General features: G+C 63.2%; 4 protein-coding genes across 4 annotated transcripts; all 4 read left to right on the top strand.

The window, feature by feature from the left end:
• Nucleotides 1–255: 255 nt before the first annotated feature.
• LSCM1_07295 (uncharacterized protein) lies at nt 256–11,106 on the top strand (the record flags this gene model as incomplete). Its single annotated transcript, XM_067324671.1, has 1 exon — nt 256–11,106. The coding sequence occupies one exon, from the start codon at nt 256–258 to the stop codon at nt 11,104–11,106; it is 10,851 nt and encodes a 3,616-aa protein (XP_067181028.1).
• A 1,318-nt stretch (nt 11,107–12,424) lies between these two features.
• Nucleotides 12,425–15,190, top strand: LSCM1_07294 (uncharacterized protein; the record flags this gene model as incomplete). The annotated part of the gene is made up of 1 exon (XM_067324670.1): nt 12,425–15,190. One exon carries the CDS (start codon nt 12,425–12,427, stop codon nt 15,188–15,190), a length of 2,766 nt encoding a protein of 921 aa, XP_067181027.1.
• A 2,590-nt stretch (nt 15,191–17,780) lies between these two features.
• LSCM1_07293 (uncharacterized protein) lies at nt 17,781–18,104 on the top strand (the record flags this gene model as incomplete). The annotated part of the gene is made up of 1 exon (XM_067324669.1): nt 17,781–18,104. The coding sequence occupies one exon, from the start codon at nt 17,781–17,783 to the stop codon at nt 18,102–18,104; it is 324 nt and encodes a 107-aa protein (XP_067181026.1).
• Nucleotides 18,105–19,454: 1,350 nt separating this feature from the next.
• LSCM1_07292 (uncharacterized protein) lies at nt 19,455–21,452 on the top strand (the record flags this gene model as incomplete). Its single annotated transcript, XM_067324668.1, has 1 exon — nt 19,455–21,452. The coding sequence occupies one exon, from the start codon at nt 19,455–19,457 to the stop codon at nt 21,450–21,452; it is 1,998 nt and encodes a 665-aa protein (XP_067181025.1).
• Between the last annotated feature and the right edge of the window lie 3,383 nt (nt 21,453–24,835).

Genomic DNA, 24,835 nt, shown 5'->3' with positions numbered 1-24,835 from the left:
AAAGGCCGCTGCCTTCGCACTCGTCTTGGGTACGTGCGGCCGGCGCCCACCCTGAAGGGGGTGCGCTTTACTCCTTCCCACCCGCTTGCTCTCCAGGGCGCGTGGCCGACCTCTGCGGGCCCCACAAGAGCGGCGCCCTTGTGCGTGTTGCGCCGGGGGCGCACCATGCACACCAGCAATCACAGCGCAAGACACCCACAGTCACACACCTACATACAAGAGCCAAGCAAGGCCGAAGGGCTACTGCTGAGGGCTATGCCGCCGTCACCGGCGCCTTCGCCGCCTCACGAGCCGCCGCGCGCACTTATTCCTCAGGAGTGTTCCCACGACACGCATTACATAAATCCTAACGGCGACCTTTTCACCGCCCTCATCACAGGAGGAAGCACACTGCTGCTGCTGAAGAACGGCGTGGTGCTGGCACAAAGCGGTCCTCTGCTCGACGAGGTGGCGGGAGCGGCGTCGGCCCTGCAGTCGCCCCGCCGCACCACAACCTCAACTGCCGAAACCGCTGCCACCACATCGCCCAAAACAGCAGCAGCAGCGTGCGCTCCAGGCGAGTCGGCTCATGCACTACCGGCGTCGGCGTCACGTGTGTGCGCTGTGTCTCTGTGCTCCTTCACCGAGGACGTCCTGCGCGTTGCCGTCGCCACGACAACGGCATTGTTTGTGTTGGAGCTCGACGATGCCGGGAGGCTGTGGTGCGAAACTCGCGCGCCGTCGCTCTGGCGGACAGCGGAGGGAACTGACACTGCAGCGGTGTCGCCTTCCGCCGCCGCCGCGACCTCCGGCACGGCTGAAAGGTCAGCAGGTCGGTACCCATCCGTGCACGGGCGCAGTCATCTTTTCCAAACACTGCAGATGTCCTCGTCGCCTGCGGCGATGAGGGCCTCTGACCCCATGGCAAGCGGCGGGCAAACACCACAGAGACAGTGTGGCTCGACAGGGCGGCTGCGCTGGAGGCGAGTAGGGCTCCGCTTGAGTTCGACGCCATCCACCGCTTCCCCTGGGCTGAACGAGGCCGGCACCGCCTCTCCCTCTTCCTCGAGCACTCCATGCCGTGGCGCCCCCACTTCCGCCCTCTCCTCCACATCTGCCGGGGACGCCACGTCCGCCTCTGCGGGCGGGAGGATTGGAGGCATTGCTGCTGCTGTTGTTGTACCCGTGCGGATATCTGCGCCAGCGCGCTCCTCCGTCGTGCGAGTAATGGACTTCGTGAGTGCGGACACGTTATGTGTGGTGCTCGACACAGAGGCGGTGCTGATCGTCCTGGGAAACAGCAGTGGGGCGCCGACATCTGCCTCTGCGGCCGGCAGCGCAGCAGCCGAGCCGCAGCTGCCGGATCGCGTTGTGTGGCGGTCTATGGGGGCCTACCGCAGCCTTGCGGTGTGCCGTGTGAACCATCACGTCGCCCTCGCCTTGGGCCACGCCACAATGGTCATCTTTACCTCCTGCACCTGCCCCTCCGAGGGACAGGTGCCCGTATCGTCCCCCGCGTCGCCGAGCTTGGTGAGGGACCGCCACTTCAGCACTGCCACATCCACAGCCGCTTCCCCCCTCTTCGCCGTTTACCCCACATCTGGTGGCGGCACACGCGCCACAGTGACGGGTGCGCGTCGAAGCTTTAGTGTCGGGCCAACGCCGGCCTTCTCACCAACGTCGGGCCCGGCCCTAATCGGTGGCTTTCCTCCAGCGACAGGCCGGCCTACAACGGCGCCTCAAGTGTCTGTGTCGCCCGCGGCCGGCGCGTACATCACGCTGGCCGAGCGCGCTCTCACCACCTCTGTGGGCATCTATCACATTGATGACATGCGGTGGCACTGCGTCTCGTCGCACACACTGCTGTGCGTCACATGCACGCATCCACAGGAGGAGACGGCGTACATGATGCTGTACACAGTGCAATCACTGCCCACCACGCGGTGGTGCACCAATGTGATGGAAGAGTGCGAAGATGGCGGGTGGGGACTGTGCCGAGGCGATTACGAGGGGGAGGGGCCAGACACTGCCAGCACAGGCCTAGGCTTCGGTGGCAGGAGCGTCGAGAGGATTATGCAGCTGATTCCCACCGGTGTGATTGCTCTAACGTATACCCCGTCTTCGCCAAGAGCCGGGCCGCACCCGTGCCCGTGCCCCAGCAGCAACACTGTATCCCTCGATGGCAACCCAACACCCTCGGCATCGGCAGCGGACGCGCTGCTGCACTCTCCCTCGGTAACACCAAATACGCCGGACCTTGCCTTGCTGCCTGCCAGTATGGCGCCCGAGACGACATGGGGAGGGGCACCGCCGCCGTCGATTGAGGAGATGCACACGAGCCTCGTGCCGAACTTTTCGCGCTCTGCGGAAGCCAACTCGATGAGCAGCCGCATGGAGTTTGTGCACGTCGAGGATGACGGCACCGTTCGGACATCGAGCTACTCGTTTGGGCGGCAGAAGCACGCGAGCTTTGCCAAGCAGCGCGCTGTCGGGTTGGCTTGCAGGGGGCTGCTGCAGCCTCTTCTGCGTCTTTACAGCTCCCTGGTGAAAGTCACAGTTCTCCCAACATGGCGCATGCGGCCCATCGAGCTCGGGCATGACACGGGCAAGCAGCCGTGCGCGGTGGAGCTTCTGCTCGGCGCTTCGCGTCGGTATCGAATGGTACTGCGCTTTGCAAGCGGGGTGGTGCTAGCAGTGATGGTAGACCTCTCCGCCGCCGTCTATCGAGTGGAGTGCTTCCTGGCTTTGGGCTGCGCGCCGTTGCTGTCGCTGCGGACTGTGGTGCCTCTGGCAGAGGCCGCACAGATGCAGAGGCAGCCACAACCCTCACCTGCTTGGAGCTACGCAGGTTTGCCGACGATCCTAATTGCCGGCCTGCTTGGCTTCCCCGCGACTACGACGCCGCACCCAGCCGAGTCGCCGCGGCGCCGGCTGAGGCCCTCTCCGTCGTTTCTGGAAGTCGAGGAGGCAGCCTCTGGGGCCTGGGAGACGGCGCGGCAGGCTGACGAGGCGATCGCGGCCGACACAGCCGCTCCATCTCACACCGCCTCGGCTCCCTCCCCGCACAGCGTTCCTTACACCGCTCCTGACCTCGTAGCGAGTGGGACGCCTGCTCGAACAGTGTGGGGTGTGGTTGTGCTGCAGGTAGAGCCCTCTAGTATGCAGGCGCGCGTGCTTACAGTGGCGCCACTCACTGAGGTACTCATCCCTGGCGCCTCGGCGGGAGGCGCTGACGAAATGAATGGCGGCGTTAGTAACGCGCAGGATGCGCTCCAGCAGGCGAGCCCAAGTGCAGGTGCCTCCCCGGCGAGGGGTGCGCCGCCAATGGCACGGACGACAGCACCCACCGCGGCGGCAGCGAGCGGTGCGGCGCAGGTGACAGAGGAGAATGTGGTCTCTTTCATGACCCGAAAGTGCCCGGACAAGCTTCGCTTCATGCCGGCGCTGCTGAAGGCGGCCCAGCAGGACGCGGGGCGTTTGCTGACGCATCTCGTTGCGAAGTACGGAGCGTTGGAAGAGGGCGCGGAGGCCATCGACGTCGCTCAAGCACTCACGAAGAAAGCGGCGCCAGCCGACGCCGAGGTCGACACGGTCACCATCATGCCTCGCTGCCGTGGCGCTGCGCGTAGTCTGTCCGTGCTGGCGAGCTGTTGCATTGACACGAGCGGCGAGTTGCTGCTGCTCGTTCGTGCGAACACGTTCTGCGACGGCAACGGCGAGGGAGAAGGGAGTGGTGATGATGCGGCGCTGATCCGACTCCGTCCCCCGTGTCTGGAGGCGCTTGCCCCGGTACACCGTCTCGTGGCTGCCGGCGGCTGTTACATCCCTTTCGAGCCCGTCGTTGCCGAATATGTGTTCGTGCCGGCGGAAGTGCAGCAGCGTTGGTGGTCGAAGCCATTGGTGCGAGCGCAAGTGCCTTCGGCGTGGGGAGCTGTATCACCAAGTAGCTTGGGAGGCTTCGTGCAGGGTGTTCGCGAGGCCTTCTGCGCCTGCCAGCGTGTGTCCGTATCTGCAGCGGGGTCGGCGGTGGTGCGCTGCGAGGTTGTATCGGGGCCGCCTGGGGCGGCGTATGTTCGCGTGCGTAGTCCGCTGTCGCCTGACAATGGCGAGGCTGGTGCGCCGACTTTCTCGCAGCGTCTTCTTTTGCCCACGACGATCGACCCTCTGAGCATCTCGTGCGTTATTGGTGCCCTGCTGGTGAACAACGACGTTGTGATCGGGGTGCTCTGCCGCACCTCGGTGGATGGCAGGGATGCCTTCCCCGTCTTGTATCTATATGGCTGCCCAGCTGTCCAGTCGCTCGCGGCGCCTGAGGTAGCTGCAGTGGCGTCGCCGCTAAAAGCCAACGGCAGCACTGGCTTGCCTGAGGCTTGTCTCGCTTCCAGCACTTCCGCGTTCGCACTGGAGGCGACACTGCCTGGGGTAGACGCCTTCTACTTGAACGCTAGTGGGGAGGTCGTGCTGCTGCGACGGTGGCCGCTCGGAGGAGATGCGTCGCTGCGGTCAGCGGAGAGCGCGGCCATGCAGCAGTTACGGTTCGAGCGCTGGCTTCGCTGCTTCCCCAGAGAGACCCACAGCGGATACTCCTACGTCCAAGACGGTTCCTGGTGCCCGCTGGCGGTGCCGCACGGCGGGCTGCTCAGAAGCCGCGGTCGCGGCTCGGCGGTCGCTCCGGAGAGGGTGACGGCTCTCATGGTCGTCGACGTCGCCGGGGCGTGCGAGTCGAATCCTGTGGATCTCTCCCCAACCGACGCGGCCAAGCTGGGTTTTTTTTGCCCCACCACCCGCCACGTCCTCTACGCAACGGCCGACAGCACCTTCATTCATGTCCGCCAACTCCCGTTCCGCGGCAGTGGCGCCCCACCCAGTGCTTCACACGGCCCATCAGCTTCCGTCATCGGAGAGGCAGCGCTGCCGCAATACCACCCTGACTCTCTCATGCAGCTGATCGGCATGGCGCGATGGAGCGTGCTAGCAAAGGTGTTGGCATGCGTCGCAGACGCACTGAGGACGGCGGTGCCATCCGCGGGGGCCGGCGAGGCGGCCTCGGCCGTGAATGTTTCGCCGAGCGCGATGCCGTTTGGTGAGCCCCCAGAGGAGTTGGCGCGGCGCCTGTGCACCTCGGCCGTGGCGCGCGGCTTCCAGGACCGTCCACAGGTGGTGCAGTACGAGGAGGTGCTGCGCCGTGTAACTCCACCGCGCCTATCTGTGGCAGCGCTGCGCGAAGAGGAGACACTTGCCAACGCGACGGCGCCCACCCCATCTTCCTCGATGCCTTGCACGACGGCAGCTAACCGCCTGCATGACTTCAGCGCCACCTGCGGCACGCTCTTCAGCGAGCTCTCCCAGCTCCTTCCGCAAGTGACCTTGAGTGGACTGGATAGCCATGAGCAGCTGAAGCTCCTATGCATCCTGGAGGCCTTGCGCGATACGCTGCCGCTGAGCCGCAGCGTTGACGAGGCAGCCGCACGGCACCTCTTTTACAGTCGCTACATGAGCCTTGCAAGGCGCTTGCGACTGAAGAATATGGATGCGCTGGCCGCTGCCGCCACTGACTCGCGCGCCCTGGACTCTGTGCTGCACTTTGAAGTTGGCCGCACCGCCACGCGTACCATTTCGACGGCGTCGTACTTGTGGGCAGCCATGTCCGACTCGCAGTCGACTCTGGTGTCGCTATTATTTGACAAGGCAAGCCCAATGCACGTGGACGGTGGTGGCGGCGCTGCTTCCAGTGGCTTTGGTGCCGGCCGCGCCGGCGACCCCGCCGCCGGAGCGGCGTTGCCGCAGGAGCTGACCTGGGAGCAGGTGAAGCGTTCTGGCGTGGCATTTTGGCTGCGCTGTGCGGCTGACCTGCGCGCTATGGCGGACCGCGTCGCTCGCCATCAGTATCAGTCGACAAAGGATCTGACAGCATGCGCACTCATGTACTGCACAGCTCGCAAGGTCGGTACGCTGGCGGCATTGGCGAAGGCCCAAAGCAACCAGCGGCTGCACTGCTTCTTCAGCCGCGACTTTTCGAACGACGCGCATAGCCGCGCTGCCGCCTCCGCTAACGCGTACGCTGCCATCAGCAAAAACATGCCGGAATACGGCGCAGCCTTTTTCCTGCTGGCTGGCGACGTGCGAAGTGCCGTGCAGGTGCTGCTGCAGCGATGCCGCAACGCATCCTTGGCCCTGTTCGTGCTGCGAGCAGCGAGCGATGGCCTTGAGCAGTCGCCGACAGCGGAGACGCCTCTGGAATGGTACATCGTGCAGCGCGAGGCTGAGGCGGAGGTGTGTGGTGCGCTGGATATGTGGGAGCTGGCGTGCCTCAGCTGGCTCGACGCTGGCCCGCCGCCGGTGTCCCCAGAGGTGACGGTGCAGCGACGTATCCGAGCGCTGCAGCGCATCGCGGCCCACCCCACCGCGCATCCGGAGGCCCTCTGCGCGCTGCGCTACGCCAGAGACTGCGTGGCCGCCCTTGCCTACCGCGGCGACCATTTTCTCTCCCCAGCCTGTGAGGTGGTGTGTCTGCTGCGCCTCGGTCGCTACTGCTTGGCGCACCGCCTGAGTCTGAACGGGTATCTGCACTACCGCGACGCGGAGGTGCTGCTGCGGGGGCTGCGGGCAGAGGCGGCAACCGCAACAGCGGCCCGCTCTGGTGCGCTGGAAGGATCGAGGAGTGCTGCGGGTGCGTCTCAGAGAGCGCCGCCGCACGTGTCGAAGATGGCGGCGGACTTCAATACCGGGACACTTCTCTTTCGTCGATTCGGGAGTGACAGCGACGACGACGACGGCAGCGGCGATGGCGACCGCAGTGGCGGTGACGCTTTCGCGCTTGGAAGACAGGATGGGCCGTCCTCCACCGGGGCAGGGACTCCTGCTGGCGCCTCCTCGCCGGCCTTCACATTCTCTGAGGAGGCGGCCGCTGCGGCAGAGGCGGAGGTGCAGTACGCCTACGCCCGGACTGGCGCCGCAGTCCCGGCAAGCAGTGACGCTGAAAGTGACGCGGGTATCACGGGGTACGCTGGGACGTGCGAGGACATTCTGCGCCGCATGTTGCTGAGCTTTACCGCCGCCTCGCCCTTCATGACGACGTCGAGCGTGGCGGGTGCTGGCGGTCGTGACGGGGGAGCCGAAGTTGTGTTTGTGCCATCGTTTGCCGTGCCACCGTTATCCTCTGAGCCGCCCTCGGCCTCGACCAATCGGCACGAATCGTTCCAGCAGTTGCTGACATCGCTGCTACGCCTCTTATCAGCTGGGGAGGTCCATACGCGCACGGCACGATGTACGACAGCCAGCAACAGAAACAATGTGGAGGGCTCCGAGAGCGCAGGGGCGGGTTCTGCTCAGGTCGGTCCACCGGCAGGAGCACCGCCACTGCCGCAGAGGGAGGAGAAGTCCTCGCTGGCGGCGCCTGTGTCGACGGCTGGACCGTCTTTGGATATCATCACCCCCGCAGCTGTAGACGTCGGCTGGCGCGCCCTGTGTGTGCCCCTGCTTCACTTCCTCTTGAGCGAGGTGGCGCTGCGCGGTGCCAACTACATCGTGCTGCTCGCCCTTCAGCAGGTTCCCATCTCCACGGAGGGGGTGCTGAAGGCTGCGGTGCAGGCGAAGCTTCTGTCGGACGACAGTGGCGCGCTGCAAGAAACCTGTGCTGCTCACGCAACGGATGCTGCCTCGTCAGCGTCAGCGCCGCTCGCCGCGACCCCGCACCCGTTGCGACATCCTCTTACAGCCTTTTTTCTTCTTCTTCTACACCACGTGAGGCGGCACTACCGTGACGCGTGCGAGGCGGATGGCAGCCGCCTCGGTGGTGGGCAGGCAGCCACATCACGGGGTCACCGGGGGGGAGGGGCCGGCAGCGGCAAGGGTCTCGTGCTGGGCGTCGCGAACGACAAGGATGTGGAAGCGATGGCGGGCGAGGACGACGCGGAGGACAGCAGCGGCAACGAAGAAAACAATCAGACCCATCAGAGCATCTTTGATGCGCTGCTCGCTGCTGCCGCGGAAGCGAGGAGGTCGAACAAGTATGCGGCGCGGGTGCCAGGTACCTCCTTCGAAGCCGACGGGGCTTGTGGTAGCCTTCGCTCCACCTTCGACGCGGATGGCACCGCCAGCGATGCCGAGGCGCCTGGTGACTCCGTGCCGCTGCGCTTGACCGACTCGGCCCAGGTGTCGCTGCTGCTCTCATGCTGCCAGGCTCAGCAATACTTGCGGCTCATGGAGCACCTCAGGCAACTGACACAGATGGAGTTGAGCTTGGGGGCGACTGCGCCAACCACGCAGCGCACCAAGGACGGCGGGGCCATCTATGCCGAAACGCTCTCCACGGAGGTGCAGGCGGCGCTGCAGCAGCGTCGCGTAGTCCTATGCACGCTGCTACTCGATGTGGCGACGCAGTGGAGCGCTCTCTCGGAGGAATGCATGCTGCGCATCTACGCAGCACAGCCACAGTACGCGCCCGGGCCTCTGACGGACCCGAACGGGATCTTCTTAGAAGTGCAGCAGGTGGTGAAGTTGATGCGGGCGGTGTTGGTGGCCGTGCTAGCTGCTCCACCGTTAAATGTGCTGGCGGCTTCCTCTCCGGCAATGACGGAGGCCTCCACGGCGGCCGAATTCAGCTGTGAAGAAAGGACGACCGACCGTGCGCCATCCAATCCTCTAACGCCGCCTCCTGGGTTCTCAGCTTCGTGGGTGGAGGACCACGCACGCGTGCTGGTGGAGCTGTGTGCGACGCAGCTCGAGCTGTTGTGGTCATTACCACCGGTGGCTCTGGCGCAGTGCCGTCAGCTCGCGGCGCCGACCGACGCAGCAGTGGAGCTGCTGCAGGAGGCGACAGCATCACACGCGTCGGCGCGAGCACTGCTGGAGCGCCTGCTGCGTCCACTGAAGGTGGTAACAGATCCTCTGGGAGAGCGCAGCCGTCCAGGAAACTTAGGCACGATTTTCAGCAGCACCGGCTCCTCCTCGCAGAGCATCTTCTCCATCTTCTCAGCCGCCACCACACCAGTCTCCTCGTCGTACGCGACGCGGGCTGAGTCGCCCTTGACGTCTGAGGCCGCACCGTGGCCAAGCGAACCACATCCGTCTGACGGCCGCTCCCAGGTGTACTGCCCGGCGCTTTCCTACATGCAGCTGGCATGGATGCGGCGGCACCACACGCATGCGATGTTGCGGTCGCTCCTGCTCATGGTGACGCTGGGCCTCGGCCAGGAGCAGGAGCGACGTCTCGTCAGCTCCGACCGCCTTATCCTTGCTCAGCACAACCACAGCGTCACCGGGGTGCACTTCGACGCCTCCAGCTGCGACAGTGTGGTGTGGACGACGGAGGCCGGCACGTCGGTCGGCCACGGGTTCCGAGAGCTCCTCGCCGGGGACAATGAGGAGGCGCTGTGGAAACAGGCAACGGAGCGCAACTTGGCGACGGCCGCTTTCACGCTGAGCCTCACCGCACAGAACGAGCGGCTTCGCCTGGCGACGGAGCGCGCGAAGCCGCAGTACACACCGGCTGTCATCGCAGCGGTGGCGGCCAAGTCGGTTCTCGAGAGCCGCCCACGGTTTAGCTTGGCGGCCAACGCGATGCCTTCCAGTCATCCGCACTTGCCCTTCTTTGTCTCCAGGCACCTCGACGGGCACCTCGACCTCTACCCCTTCGCGTCTCAGGAGTGCGTGGCGAGCTTCTGCTGTGCCGTGCGCCACATCAAAGGTGCTGTCGGCAATGGCTGCGGCGGCGGTGGCGGGGCGCCCCTATGGCGGGTGTGGGACACGGCGACGAGGCCCGCCGCGGCCGCGCGGCCGACCTTTATCACAGGCAGAGCGGCGGCACCACCTTCGCCCGGCAACGCCGACCGCCACGCCGTCATCCCAGTCGCTTTCTCCCCCAGCGGCTACATCATCGCTGCAGGCCTCTCGGACGGCTCCGTGGCGGGCTGGCGCTTCGCCGCGGCGGCCGTCGAGAGCCCCCCGGCCTTTTTTTTCCCGCAGCTGTTCGCCCCCTTTGGCATACGCGCCTGCACGTTCTGCGGGGATCGGAGCTCCCTGGTGGTGGTGGTTGGGACGACCAGGGAGCCACACCGGCATCGACGCGACCGAGGAAGTGCCGTCCTGATGTCAGACTACGACATGGGCGCAAAGGCACCACCTCCTGCACTGGATGCGTCCTCGCCCGTGGCAGCGGCCCCACCCTTGGCAACCGCAGCACGGCGCGTCGCGGCTGCCGGCTCGGATACAGGGGAGATGGTGGGGGAGGTGCTGGTCCTCGATACTATGCTGGACGCCGGTGCGATCATGGCGCGGTGTGCGCTTCCCTTCATACCCTCCTACGCTGTCTTTATCACCCCTCTGCGAGCGGTGCTGGTGGTGTCTGTGGACGGCATGCTGGCCACGTACGAGATCGTCACGGGAAGGCTAGTGGTGCTGGGGACTGTGCCCGTCACCACAGTGCTGCGGTCTACCCTGGGACCGTCGCTCGGTGCCGGGGGCGGTGATGCAGGCGCGGGTGTTGCGCTCTCTGCCAGCAGCTTGTCGAACAGTGACGCTGTGTACGTCACATGTGTGGCGCGCAGCAACTACGATCCGCTTGTTGCACTTGGCCTATCCAACGGCTTGGTGCTGCTGCTGCATCTCCGCAGCATCGGTGCGGCGATGGCGCGGACGGAGCGGCGTATCCAGGGCGAGGGCGAGGACACGTTTGCTTACTACCCGCCGCACGCCTTTTCCGTCAGCGCCGACGCAACGAGCAGTAGCCGCAGCGCAGCTCCGCAACCCAGAAGTGGCGCGACTTCATCTGCAAGTGCGGCGGCGCGGCCGACGGGCGACGTGGCGGCACCTGCGGTGGGCATCGAGTTCCTGGCACGACTTCCAGAAAAAACGGTGCTGACCGAGGCAACCTGCATGCAGGTGGCTCCGCATGTTCACTCCCGCAGCGCCATCGAGGATCTCGTTTTTAGTCCATCAATGCTGCTGGCAGGTCTGCGGGATGGCAAGGTGATGGCAACCTCGCTCATCGCGCGCGCGACCCGAACGCGCCTCACATCGGGCTGTGCCGTCCCGAGCGACCTGCTAGAGTGCGCGGAAAGCCCATGTGTATCTGCGCGCGAGACACTCGTGCGGCCACAACGCTTTGGCGCGACTTGGGTTCCGTGAGGTTCTTCTGGTGTATCCCCCCGTCTCTGTCTTCACTCCCTTTCCGTTTTGAGCTCTCGCGCTCTCTCTGTGCGTTTGTGCGTTCGTGTTGTCGCGTGTGCCTCCCAGATCAACTGCGAGTACATCTCCCCCCCCACAAGAAGAGTACTGACCAACAGAGAATTGCCGTATACATGTATATATATATACGCGCGTGTGCGTGTGTGTCTGTGTCTGTGCTAGCATATATGCGAAGGGCCACCCTCCTCATACTGCCTAGCATACACATGTACTCTTCCCGCTTCGCAGGGCCTCTCTGTGTGGATACGCTCTCTCACATCCTGTCGTCTTCTCTGCCCCCCCTTCTCTTAGCACCATCGCCATCCCACCCCATCACTGTCACATCTACCGGCGTCTCTAGACATACGCTCCCCGCACGTTTTCTGCTCTCCTACCTCTCCGTTCTTGATATCGCCCTCAGCTTTTTTTTTTCTAGAAGCACAGTCCCATCCCATCGGAGTTGTGCTGCTCTGCGCGCATGTGTGGGTGCCCCGTGAAGGTAGAGTCACTGCCCAACAGACATTGATAGACTCGTGGAGGAGGAAGTGCCAGAAAACTGGATGGCGCAGGAGGGGTAGGCCCACGCACGTGCACGGACGTCTATTAGTGTGCAGAGGCGGGAGGTGCGCGGGAGGTTAGCGTCATCGACTCCATCACTCCTCCCCTTTTGTCTTCTCAGTGCCGCCACCCTTCGCATTCTTTTCGCTGTAGCGCAGCTGACCTTTTCGGCCCTCGCGACGTCCACATCATTCCAAGAGAGGCGTGCCCTTCACGCAGACAAAGTTTGCCGCCTCCCTCTTTTTGAAGCATACGCGCCGCACACCGATTGACCCTCTCCCCCACCCATCCCACCGCGTCTGCCGAGCGAGGTCGCATCTTCCCAGCGCGTCGTGCGCAAGTGTAAAAGCGTAAGTGTGCGTGTGTGTTTGTCTCTCTCTCGGTGTACAGGTGTCTGCAAGCGTCTCTCTATCTGGGTGCACCTCGTCTCTTCATCGGAACGACGCGCCTTCACTGTTGCCGTTGCTCGACTCACCCATTGGCGCCATTCGTCTCTCCCCCTCCCTCTCACTCTCTCTGTGTGTGTGTGCTTTCTTCCCATTCGCTTTGGTTGCGCGCATCCTCTTCTCCCCTCCCCCTCCCCATCACACACTCACTCTCTCACACACTCGCACACACACACACACACAGAGTGAATTGCGCCACCCCTCTCGGCAGTGCTCCCGCATTCTCTCTCTCCCCCTCTCCTTCCCCAACTCTCCTCCGCTCTTTGCCGCCCCGAATGCGAGACGTTCGCCGCGCTGACACAGCGTCTCCGCCATCCTTTTTACCGCGACGCCGCGAAAGTACCCCCAGTAACAACGGTAGCAGCGGTGGCAGCGACCCCACTAGGCGAGCTGACTTGGCCACGGCGAACTCACGGCAACGCCCTCGCAGGGGGAGCAATGCGACAGACACACTGGAAAGTACGAGCAACAGTACCAGTCGTACCAGTGTCGGCGGCTGTAGCGTGTCGGCGTGGACGAATGCGCTGCCAAACGTTGTCGGAGGCACAGAAAAGCTTGCGGGCTACTCACACCTGAACTCGCTATCGTCTTCGGGCGCTGCCGCGGCACTGAATCACCCGCCTGGGATATCCACGTTGCCGTCTGCCGACTTCAGTCATCAGACGCCGGCTGTCGATGCGACAAGCGGGACTTCGCCGACCTTTCGAGACGCCTCTGTCGCCTTCGGTGCCTTGACGCGTGTGGCACCAAACGACGCCGCCATTTCTGAAGCGTACCGTGGCGGCCACTATTCCACTCATACCCCCGAAAGGGCCGTGCAGGCGTCAACGCCGGGCGCATCAAGCGTGCCTGCAACGCCGAAACACGACGGCGCGCCGTGTGCGGTGCCGGAGCCTCGGCAGGGGTCATCCCTGGCTTCCCTTCACCTGTACGTGCCCGCACCGGCAGTTGCCTCTACCACCACCCGCGGAGATCTCTCTAATCCGCCGCGCCGCCGTGGGCTCATGCCGCCACCAGTCATGAACGATGCCACGAGCGCCTCGGTGCGTCGCTCGTGCTCGTGCCCCAGCACTCGCAGCACCACCGCGCCTGATGCTGCCGTTGCGCCCTCTCGAGGTGCAAATTTCGCCGGCGCGGCAGCGGCGCACCCGACGCACGCACTTCGAGGCTCCGGCAGCCAGTCGAGCCCAGTTGGCATGCGGCCACAGGCGTCCGTTTCGCCAACGACCCCCAACTTCAAGCCTCTAGGGATGTGGAGCGCGTCGCCCTCCACCGTCGTCAACGCCTCCGCCTCCGCTTCCGCTACGACTCAAGAGCTCAAGGCGTCGACGGAAGCAACAAACGCCACCGATGTCGGCAGTCTCCTCACGTACGAGCTGGACGGCGGCGCGGTCATCTTAGACCCTCTCCAGACGCCAGACGATCTTGTCTGTGGTGTGTGCATGTCTGTGTGTGTGCGACCAACAGCCACTACGTGCGGCCATCTTTTCTGCCGTCGCTGCCTTCAGTCGTGGATGCAGGCGAACCCAACTTCCATGTGCCCTCTGGACCGCACCCCGATCCAGGTGGAGCTGCTGCGCACCGACGCTCGCGCGCAGCGGCAGATCAACGCGCTACGGTGCTGCTGCCCCGCGTCACTTTCACCCGCATTGCAGTCGAAGCTGTGGCAGCTCGGGTCTGCCAAAAATGCACGAGGCGACAGAGCAGCGGAAAGGGCGGAGGGCAGCAGTGGCGAGACGAGGGGCAGCGGATGCGCAAGACGGACACGCCCGCTATGCTCGTGGACCGGCTGCGTGTCGGACGCCGCAGAGCACTTGCGACAGTGCCCGCTCATCATCATCGTGTGCCCTTTTGTGAAGCGTGGCTGTACGGCGGTGCTGCCACGGGCAGAAATGGCGAGACACCTAAAGCGCTGTGTGGCGGACCATCTGCTGCTGGTCTCGCAGGCACTCGACGCGTCCACGGAGGAGTGCCGCGCCTTGCAGGGAGAGGTGGAGGTGCTGCGGCGGCGCTGCTGCATGAGCTATCCTGACACTGCCCCCACGGTGCCCACAGACAGCTCAGCCGGAAACTCGGAACCGACGGTGTCGGTCTCGTCGTCGTCCTTGCATGTCGCTGCTGCTAACGCTGCGGCCGTGCCTGGTGTGGATGTGGTCGCGGCGACGCTGGCGCCAGCTCTCGCCATCACTGGCATCCGCAGCGGTGGTATGACGCCAATGTCGATGACTGCATTGCAGGAGGAGGTTACGATGGGCGGCCGCTCCCTACCGCGAGTGGGAGGCTTGTTCGACCATGCCGCATCTACCGCCGTTGACTACACGTCCCCTGCCCTTTCGCAGCCATCGCCGCTTCCTTACCAGCATCCGCACCGCCGCTCATCGACGTCAGCAGCGCAGACCAACGTGCGCCGGCACGCAGCCACCGAAGACATGTTGCTGGTCGACCCCCGCCGCGCGCCCAGCGGACACGAGGCCACCACGCCGATGCCGGCGGACCCAACGCCGCAACGCGCTCCATCTCCGTTGCGCCAAGGTACACCACAGGTCTCTGTCTCCGTCGCCAACGCCAATGCAGCGGCGCAGACCTTTGCCCTCGCCGCCGCTGCAGCGGCACTACTCCCCAACCGTGTCTCTAATGCGCCTTCGCCAGCGGCGACGCTGCTGGGCAGCGGCTATGCCGTGGACCGGTTTGTTTGGGTGATCATGGATGTGACTTCGCTGCAGGAGCCGTGCTACAGCCGCCCCTTCACCTCGCACAGCCTACCGTGGTATGTGGGCATTGATGCCACTGTGGCGTCGGAGCAGTGCGGTGTCTACCTCTTCGCTGAGGGCCACGAGCACCGCGTTGATTTTCGCGTCATCCTGTACCACGGGGACCCGGCGCGTGATGTTGTGCACGTTGTGCGGGACTGGCAGGAGGATTACATTGGCAAGGGCTGGGGCCCGCTGCGCTTCATCAATCGCTTCACGTTAGAGCAGGACGGCTTCCTCGTGCGTGGCTGCCTGCGCGTTGGGATTGAGGTGTTGAGCATGCCGTACTGATCTGATTTGTTTTCTTAGGGGGAGGCGCGCGTCTGCCTCTGCGCAGGTGCACACCCAAACCCGCAGCAAGCGAGGGGGCGACGCATGCAGAGGAATCCCCGCGTCACCCCCCTTTGTACACACTCCTCCACCTCTTGCTCGTCGCCGCCCTCCTGAAAGGTGCCGCAGGGCCTATGCAGACAGCCGGGCAAGCACATGAGCGAAACTCACCGCACGGGACATCGAAACAGAGACACGACGCCAGAGTAGGGTGGGAGGAGAGGAGAAGGTTTGACTTGGAGAGGTGTATGCCCCCCTCCCTCCCTCCCTTCCCCCAACACACACACACACACACACATACACACCTCTCAGCGTGGAAAGGGGAGCGTGCACATGTTAGAGAGCGTACATCCTCCTCTATGCATCTCTGCTTCCCCTTCTCTTCACCCCTCTCTCGCGGTGTGTCTGTGTGTCTGTCTGTGTGTCTGTGTGCCTATGTGTACATATATATATGTGTGTGTGTGTGCGTGCCTGTGTATGTGTACACAAATATATGTTCATGTCTACTCAAAGAGGGCCGCACGCGTCGAGCCGATGTGCACTTCACCTTGTGTTGCTGTTGCTACTCGCTGCGGTGGAAAGAGGACAATGATGATGATGGCGGCGGCGGTGGTGCCTCTCTGACACTTTCTCCTGTGCGTAAGCTTAGAGACAGAGGCAGAGAGACAGACCTCTTCGCGCGGAGCGGCCTCAATAGGCGCATGCAAGGGTGGAAATGAGCTTGCCGGCAGCTTCGGTGGCGCCTTGCCTCCTTAGAGGGACAATACCCCCATCTCCTTCTTTGCTTCGCCCTCCGCCGCCATTCCGGCCTTCTGCTGCTGCTGCTGCCGTCGTGCGGTGTGTGTCAGGAGGGTGTGTGTGTGTGGGGAGAGGACAGCGTCACGCCCTTCCCTCCCCTCCCCCTCTCTCATCTCCCATTCTCTCGACGTGTATCGACGCCATTTCCCATTTCTTTTTTTCTTTTGTTATTCGTTTGGACGACGCTCGCTGCGGGCCGCTATGCACGTTGGCGACTGCATCGGCATCGTCGCCATCAACAGCAGTGGGGGTGGGGTGGGGGGAAGGCCAGATAGAGAGACGGTCTTTCTCCTCTTTGGCGTGGGTAATGCCGCCGCTGCTGCTGCTGGCGGTGATGCAGTCGGCCCCCTTTCTGTTCCTCCGCCTCCCCCCTCCCCCCTCTCTCTATAACTCTCGCATCCTCACAGTTTTTCTTTCACCGTTTGCGCTTCTTTCCGCCAAGTCTCTGTTCTCGCTCATGTGTGCGGTGTTTGGAGCGCCGCTTCTGTGCATCTTCCCCCTTTTTTCCGCATCTTTTTGCCCCTCCCCGTCCCTCTGTCGCTCGTGCGGATTGGCGGCACTGCGTCCCTGCACTCGTTCTCTCCCTCTCACTCGTCTGCCCGCCTCTCGAGGTGCACGGCCACGCCGTCTTCGTGCGCGTGCCTCTGTGGTGTGTGGGGCGAGCGAGGGAAGGAACATTGCTGCCCGCAGCGGCAATAGGGACATGGCGGGCGCATGGTCACAACCGCACCCGACGCAGCCACTCCTGTCGTGGCTGAGAGTGGGCGAGCGTGTGCGGGCGGAGGTGTATATGTGCTTAGCTCTATCTTTTTTCTTTCGCGCGTGTGTGTGTGTGTGTGTGTATGCTCCCAGGCAGCTGCCCCTTATCGTCATGCCTCTCTCTCTGTGTTTGCGTATAATATGCTGTGTACGTGTTGGAAGAAGAGGTTGTCAGGACGGCAGTGGTGGGCATGAGAGGGAAGCGGCTCGATGCGCGCGTTGCAGCCGGTGCGACGTTGAGCTCTCCTCCTCCCCCTCTATCGAAGCAGAAGGGAAGAAGACGCCTTCACTGCGATGCGCGACCGGTGACCGACACACACACACACACAGAAGGAGGGAGAAAACGTGCTCCGTTATGCACGCCTACGCTGGCGCGCCGGAGTAGCGAAAGGGCTGCCTCATACTTTGCGGGGAGAGGCGCAGTGCGGGGGCTGTGGCCACGGATGGGGCACTTCTCTCGCCCCGCAATCCCCCTCCGCACACCCCGATGCGAAGCATAGCCGTGGCAGCGGATGAGGGGGAGGATGGGCGAACAGCGGGTCATTGAGGTGGGTTGGCGGGACTGACCGTGACGGGGCCGCTGCAACTCGATCGAGACCCTCCCACCCCCCTCCCGTCATTTTTGCTTGGCAAAAAAAATGCACTGCACATCTCCTCCTTTGCCTCTTTTTTTTTTCTCTCTCTCACTCTCTCTGTCCACACCCCCTTTTCTTTGCGGCACTATGCCGAGTGCTCACGTGCTTGAATGTGTGCACGCACGTCTCTTCGTGAGTAGAGAAACGAGCAGCCGAATCTTCGGGCTGCGGGCTGCTGCTTTGCGCATCTTCGCTCACTGCGCGTTTGCCCCCCAAAACGGCCGGACACACACACACACACACGCCACGGGTAAAGTCCGCACGCGCGCAAAGCGGAAGAGGCGAAAAGGCAAACGTCTGCTCTCCACTCGCCAACACCTCCACTGGGGGGGGTGTCGCTCTTTACTGCACTCATCCGGATGCTGCGTCGCGGTGCGCCTCTGCTCATCGGCGCCGAGAATGAGGCCTTCGTCTCGGTCATCAAGGACAAGCAGTACCTTGCCCACCGCCTCGCCATTCTCGGCAAGGAGGACTCTAGCTTCAAGGCGCAGCGCATGTCAGACGATGATCTGAAGCGCTTCACCACGTCACTCGGGTCGGCCGAGGCACTCTTCAACAAGCAGGCCGGCGCCATCCCTACGAACATTGTGGACGAGGAGACAGGCCGTGTGATTGGCAGCACGCAGCCGGACCCGACGCGCTACGGGGACTGGGAAGTGAATGGGCGCTGCTACGACTTCTAAGCATCGCGGGCGAGTAGGGTTGGGGAGGGGGAGAGGCGAACAGGAGGTGCAACAGCGGGGGACTGCGCGGGCCCGGAACGCTCTGAGGGGCATTTTCACACTTGTCTGTCGTCGCTGTACCCCCTCAATCCGCAGAAGAGGTGACGGCGCCCCCTCCCCCTCGTTCTTTCCCTCTCACTCTTCCTTTGCTTTTTTGCCCTCTCTCTCGGGCGAGCCGTGTTGCTGTTTTTTTTTTTGCGCTCAGTGCGCACACTGTCCTCCTCCATTTTCTAATGTGTGTCTCGCGAAGAGCCGCGCGCGTTCTTCACTTTTGTCCTCTCGGCTGAATGCGAGACGGAGCACACATGGCAAAGCGTTGCGTCGTCCGCTCCGCACAGCTGCTGATGTGCAGAGGCGTGGGGCGAAGGGAGTGGTGGTGGTGGGGAGGTGAGGAGTAGGAGTCGGTGGCGACCGTACTGCGAAGCAGTGTGTTCTCATGCATGGCTCCCTCAGTGATCCCCTCATGCGCCTCTCCGACTCCTCTCATACATGCCGCCTTCAGCGCCTGCGTACCTGACACGCGAGTGCTGTTTGCAGGTGTGCCATATAAATCCTGAGGGATGGATACCAAGTGCCGGACGTTCCTGTCTGCAACAAGATGAGCATGAGGAGGAGGAGTGGTGTTGGTGGTGGGGAAGGCCGAACACGCACCGGTGAAGGAGCTGCAATCGTGTCTGCGGCTGTAAGGGAAGTGGGCGGAGCAGTGGAGGATCGAGGAGAGAGGGGAGGCTACTAACCCCCTCTTCACCCTGGTATCTTCCGCCTTATCTTTGCCACTCTTACCCCCCTCCTATTTCTACCCTGCCCCTCTCGGTGTGGTAACGCATCACTATGCCCTTCATGCTCGGGGAGGTGGAAGGGCAGGGTGGCATACGGGTGGGGGCGTTACCAACGCCCGCGTCTTCTCTTTGAACTCTCCGACTCTTTTCCACCTCTTACCCCCTCACACCCCTCCCACTGCACCAGCACATGCTGACAGAGGTCCATATAAGGTATAGGCACTCACACACTAATTGGCGGAGCATTTCTCCCCCTTCTCCCATTTCATTCGCGCGCTTAGTGCAGCATCGTTTTTTTTTTCTCCTCCTCTTCTTCCTGTGGGCATAACTTTGCGCTCGAACGCGCTCTCGCTCTCTGTGAAGGTGTGCGCGGTTTCTGCGGTGAGAGGGGAGGGAGAGAGTGCGCGCGTGCTGCCAAACGTAATCACCAGGACTGCCGCCGCATCACGTCCCGGTGCTTCGCGCCATCGCCGCAGCATCACCACTACCACCTACGCATCTCCTTCTCTTCTCCCTCTATTCATCAGCAGCAATGTCGATGCAGCTCTTCAGCTTCGGGCACCCGTGTGAGCACCAGCTCCACCGGGCGTGTATTGGCGGATTAAACTGCCCACTGAATGGCTACCCAGACACGTGGTGCTGCAGCTTTATCAAGGGAAAGATTAATTTCAAGCGCGACCGCCCATGCGAGGGACCGCGGTGCTTCTGGGACTATGTTCACCCCTCACAGAGTCAGTTCGATGAGGTCACACAGGTGCTCGAGCAGAGCCGACCTATCGCGGCCAAACTGGATGAGTCGAGCGACACGGACTTGCTATCCTTCCACATTAGCAACCCACACATTATCGACACGGTTCAGTGTGCCCTGCACATGATGCGGCAGCCACCCAGCGTGTGCGCCCGCCGAGTCGGTCAGCTGCTCGCCTACGCTGCCGTCTTGGCGGGTGACCAGGACGTTTTTGTGCAGCTCTTAAAGACAATGAAGAAGCCCGTGGACGGATACATCTTAGGCGCGTACGCCTTCCTGACACAGAGTAAGGGCGGCATCGCCGGCGGTGCGGGGAGGGGTGGCAGTGGCGCAAAGAGGTCGAACAAGAGAAAGGACGGAAAAGAGGACATCGCAGCAACGCTTGCGAACATCATGGTCGAGCTCATGAACGCGGCCCTCAGCCTCGGCGGCCAGCTCGTGGATCGGGAGGATCAGCATGTACTCCAGGCAATGCTCATCAAGGCGCTGTCGGCGTACCCCAAAAGTGACAGGCGGCACCAAGACATGCTGGAGAGGGCGGTCGCCAAGTTTGGCCACCGCAGACTGGAGGACGAGGAGGAAGCGGCGGCTGAGCGCGAGACGGCGAAGAGGGAGGCAGCGAGCGCCGCCTCCACGGCTGCCGCCGCCGCACCCCCACCTACGGCGACAACCAAGCAGGATGCAGCGGGGTCTTGCGCCGCGACGCCTGTCACCGCCACGGCTGGCGCTGGCAGCGCTGCTTCTGCTGTCGCTGCCGGCAGCAGTAGCGCCGAGCCGGCCACCCGTGAGGAGGCGACCGCGGCGGCGGTATCGCGCGGCCCTGCAACAGCAACAGTGACAGCGACAGCCGATGCAACAGCGGTGCCAGCAGTCCAAGCCCCCTCCGCTGCTGCGGGTGCTCCTCGCACTGCCTCCCGGAGTGGTGCTGCGGCTGCGGCGGCAGCAACAGCGCCCGGCGTGGCGGCAGAAGGCACCGTCAAGGCTGCCGTCCCCAGCGTGCCGCCTACAGCAGGGGAAGGTGCCGTTGCTATGGTGATGGGCACCGGCTCTGCGGCGACCACCCGAGTGGCGGGCCCTTCGACGCCAAAGCCAACTGCTTCACCTGTTCCCGGAACACCCGGGTTGGGAGCCCCTTCAACGCCCAGTGTAACCGCAGCCAACACAGCTACAGCTGTAGCCCCAATGACACCGCCCACGTTCAGCACAGCCATTGCAGTCCGATCCCCTGCCGCTATGGCGGCGCGACCCTGCTCGCCCGCAGCTTGTGACACCACGACGGCCGCTCCAGGGGGGCAGCCCACTGCAGCCTCTGCGGCTCCTGCAGTCTCTCCTCCCCCGCCGGCACGCACGGCGATGGTTGGCATCAGCAAGCTTCAGCCGTATCTCGCCGCACGTGCCGCCGGCATGCGAGAGGAATGGCCCGGCGTGCCGCCCATTTACAGCCCAAAGAGCCACGCCTCCGGCCTCTTCATCTGCGGTGGCCAGTTCACCGTGGAGCCCCTTGTGTGGAACTGCGCCCCGCTAGGCGACGCCGCTGCGAACCGACGCCTGGACACCCCAACACGTGAGTACATGCGGATGAAGGAGGAGAACCGTCGGCGGCAAAGGGCAGCGAGGGAAGCGCATCAGGCGTGTCTCGCGGAGATCGAATCTGGCAGCCACCCCGTAACCTCTCAGCGCCTCCAGCGCACCTTTTCGTTGCGGGTAGACGACAGCATAGACTCGTGGGAGCTTGACGAGACCGACTTGGAGGGTTCCTCCTCCGACTTCTCCTTTGACTAGAGGAGTGGCGACGTGCGCGCGGTAAGAAAGCGGTGGTGGTGGTGTATAACCGATGCTGCTCAGTTCGCGTATGGGTGTGTGCCCGCGTGGCTCTAAGTTGGTCTGTGAGTGTCAGGTCGGTCGCCCTACGCCTTCCAGCCTGCAAGTGCAGACACACACGCACACGCACACACCTACCGGAATGATGGCGCAGGCAACAGAGGGGTAGGGGGAGGGTGCTGCTGGGTGGGTGGACGGAGATGGCGGCGTCGTCGTTCTCGTGCTTCCACACCGCTTCTCTTTTTGGCTGTCGACCTCACGCCCCCCTTCCCCTCTTCTGCTTCGCGCAAGTAACGCGCTTTGCTTCCCCCCTTCTGTTCCCACGAAAGCCCTCGACGGTGCGCTATCACCTCCGTTTCTTCCCCCTCTCTCTCTGTGTCTGTGTGTGTGTGTGCGTGATGGATCAGTACCCTTTAAGGGGCTGCCAATGGTGAAGGAGAGACACGCGCGCCAACAGGATAGACGGAGCATCGTTGCGGTGCCAAAAAGGAGAGGGCGCGGGGGGAGGCTGGCGGCAGCACTGACGGGGACGTGGGTGGCCTTGCCCTCCGCCCCCCCCTCTCCCCCTCGCTCTCGGAGCCGTCTAGGGAGAAGGAGGTGGCGAGGAGGGTCGGGTGTGCCCCACTCCCCTTTCCTTTGGATAGGAGCTAAGGCAGAGCACGGCCCTGGGGCAGCGTGTGGGCGTGCGTGCGCGCGGACGCACTAGAGACGTACGCACCCGCACCAGAAGACGCTACACTCCCTTTTTGCGGCCGCGTAGATACGCGGCCCTATCGCTTCTCCTCCAGCCTCAGCACTTCCCTCCAGTGTCGTCGCTTTCCCTCCCTCCCCCTCCCCCCTGCTCACCTCGCTCTCTCTTGTGCTCTCTCACATGCATACACACTGTCTCGGTGCGTTCGAGTGCGCCTCAACCCTCCCCTTCTCTCTTTTCTTCCTCCATCACTTTCGGCCGCCAAACGCAGTGAAGTTTATTCTCTTCCCCTTCTTTCGCACATACGCGTCGCTGAAACACCCTACTGTACCAACCGGCGATTTCAACACACACTCACTCACCTCTCTCCTTCTGCAGGCGCTTTCCCCTCGAACGGCAACCACAACAGCTGCTCAGCTTGCGCGAGTATCATGTCCGACTACGGTGACGCCACGCGCAACGGTGGTGACGGCGGTGGCCGTGACAGCGGCTACGACGGCGGCCGTGACGGTGGCTACGGTGGCGGCTATGGAGGCGGCCGCGACGGAGATCGCTATCGCGGCAGCGGCGGCGGCTACGGTGGCGGTGGCCACCGTAGCTACGGCAGCGGCGGTCGTGGTTACGGTGGCAGCCGTGGCGGAGACCGCTACCACGACCGCCACGGCGGCCTTGGCGCCAACCTGCACCGCATTGACTGGGATGCCGTACAGAAGGTGGCGACACAGTGGAACTTTTACAAGCCGCAGAAGCCGCGCAGCGAGGAGGAGATCGCCGCGTGGCTGCGCGAGAACAGCATCACCATCTACGGAGACCGCGTTCCACAGCCGATGCTAGAATTTTCGGACCTCGTTGCCCCAGATGCAATCCACCAGGCGTTCATGGACGCGGGCTTCCAGAAGCCGACCCCAATCCAGTCCGTCTCCTGGCCGGTCCTACTCAACTCACGTGACATCGTCGGTGTGGCCAAGACGGGCTCTGGAAAGACGATGGCCTTCATGATCCCCGCAGCGCTGCACATTATGGCGCAGCCTCCCCTGCAGCCTGGCGACGGTCCCATCGCCCTGATCCTCGCCCCGACCCGCGAGCTGGCGGTGCAGATAGAGACAGAGACGCGCAAGGCGCTGACGCGCGTGCCGAGCATTATGACGACGTGCGTGTACGGCGGCACTCCGAAGGGGCCACAGCAACGCGCCCTGCGCGCCGGTGTACATGTCTGCATCGCAACGCCCGGTCGCTTGATCGACCTGCTGGAGATGAACTGCACGAATCTGCTACGCGTCACGTACCTTACCCTCGACGAGGCCGATCGCATGCTGGATATGGGCTTTGAGGACCAGATTCGAAAGATCTGCTCTCAGATCCGAACAGACCGCCAGACGCTGATGTTTTCGGCTACATGGCCGCGCGAGATCCGCAACCTCGCGGCCAGCTTCCAGAAGGACTTCGTGCGTGTGCACATCGGCTCGGAGGAGCTTGTGGCGAACGCCGACGTGCGCCAGCACGTCTTTGTCGTTGAAGGGTATCACAAGGAGGAGAAGCTGGAAGAAATCCTTCGCCAGGTCGGTCCGCAGCGTGTGCTGGTCTTTGTGAAGACGAAGAAGTCGTGCGACATCCTGCAGGACCGCCTTGGCCGCGCGCTGCGGCAGACAGTTCTGGCCATTCACGGCGATAAGCTACAGTCGAGCCGCGACTACGTGCTGGACCGCTTCCGCAAGGATGAGCGCGCGATCCTTGTCGCTACCGATGTAGCAGCGCGTGGCCTCGATATAAAAAACTTGGACGTAGTTGTCAACTACGATATGCCTCTGAACATCGAAGATTATGTGCATCGTATTGGTATGTTGACGAGCTTCCGCTCTCTCACGGTATCGCTAACCACGATCCCCTCTACGTATCTGTCCGTATGAGTGATTGTGTGCGGGCGTGTGTACATGGGCACTATGTGTACCTGTGTGTGTGTGTGTGCATGTGTGCGTGCCAATGCTCTCCCTCCTCTTTAGTGCATCACACCGGTGCCGTTGCTGCTGCCGCGGCTGATGCTGCTCTCGCAGCATGACTGTCGCTGTGCCCGCCTTTGCTCCCCCTCTCCCCTCTCCCCCTCGCTCTTCACTTCATCTCGCTCCCGAGCCTGCTCCAGTTCTCCGAGGCCTGCCGATATGCACACACACACACGCATATATATATATATATGCCTCTCTCTCTCTGAGTGTGTGGTGGCTGCTGGTCGATGATGAGATGTCAGGAAAGCGAACAGGAGCTCCTGAAGTGTGGGGTAAGAAAAGAGGTGGCAGACAGGCAGGGAGGTGATGGGGAAATAGGTGGTGGTGGTGCGGTCGCCGGCACATCGCAAGTGCGCGCTTGCACAGGAGGGACACAGAGGCAATAGGGCGAAGTACAGCGGGATACGCGTGCGCGCGCACAACTCATAGAAACATTCAAGGAAGAGCACTTCTGGAGAGGTGGTGGTGTACATGCCGCTATCACAGCAGGGAAAGGGTGAGAACAGTGGCGAGGGGGTTGTAGCAGCCAGTGAAGGCCAAACGGCAAGCTCTTCGAGAAGAGGATACAGTGGTGGTGGCGTCTTGGGTAAGGGGGATCGCACTTCCTCGCATGCCCACCGCCACGTCGTCTCTTGCTCGCCCTGTTCCCCGCC

Source organism: Leishmania martiniquensis, chromosome 7 (genome assembly GCF_017916325.1).
Source record: "Leishmania martiniquensis isolate LSCM1 chromosome 7, whole genome shotgun sequence".
NCBI classification, from domain to species: Eukaryota; Euglenozoa; class Kinetoplastea; order Trypanosomatida; family Trypanosomatidae; genus Leishmania; species Leishmania martiniquensis.
This window is presented reverse-complemented; position numbering and strand designations above follow the sequence as displayed.